We start from the raw sequence: 404 nt of genomic DNA on the forward strand, positions 1-404 counted from the left end.
AGCTGCACGTTTTCGATTACACGCAGCGGTCGTTAGCGGGTTAAAAAAAATACCAATTTTTTGGCGACGTTGTTAGTTCTAGCGTCTCGGTTTCCTCTTGGGCTCAGAAATCGCCCCAAAAAGGGGTTTGACCGCATCTTGACGGTGTGAGCACTGCTAATTAACGCTCGATTTCATGGTAAATCAGGGTTCTTTTTAGCGGAAATCTCTTTTTTTTGGCTCAAATGAATGGTTTTTAACCCGGCAGGCCGAGGCGGGGAGATGCTCTGCACGGCGGTGGTGATGGCGGGGAGCCTGGCGCTGACGACGGCGGTGGTGGCTCACGCCTATTACCTGAAGCACCAATTCTATCCCACCGTGGTTTATCTTACCAAATTCAGCCCCAGCATGGCCGTAAGTACCCG

The 404-nt window shown here is 51.2% G+C and overlaps 1 protein-coding gene across 1 annotated transcript in view; it reads left to right on the top strand.

The window, feature by feature from the left end:
• Positions 1–261: 261 nt before the first annotated feature.
• The window catches only part of SYVN1 (synovial apoptosis inhibitor 1, synoviolin), a gene marked incomplete at its 3' end in the record, with an annotated part of 4921 nt that continues 4778 nt past the window's right edge, over positions 262–404 (top strand). Inside the window, exon 1 of the mRNA XM_009881554.1 lies at positions 262–393. Coding sequence (XP_009879856.1) covers positions 262–393 — 132 coding nt within the window. The remainder of the gene's footprint in view (positions 394–404) is intronic.

This window comes from Charadrius vociferus, unplaced genomic scaffold, assembly GCF_000708025.1.
Source record: "Charadrius vociferus isolate BGI_N301 unplaced genomic scaffold, ASM70802v2 scaffold1650, whole genome shotgun sequence".
In the NCBI taxonomy this organism is placed as follows: Eukaryota; Metazoa; Chordata; class Aves; order Charadriiformes; family Charadriidae; genus Charadrius; species Charadrius vociferus.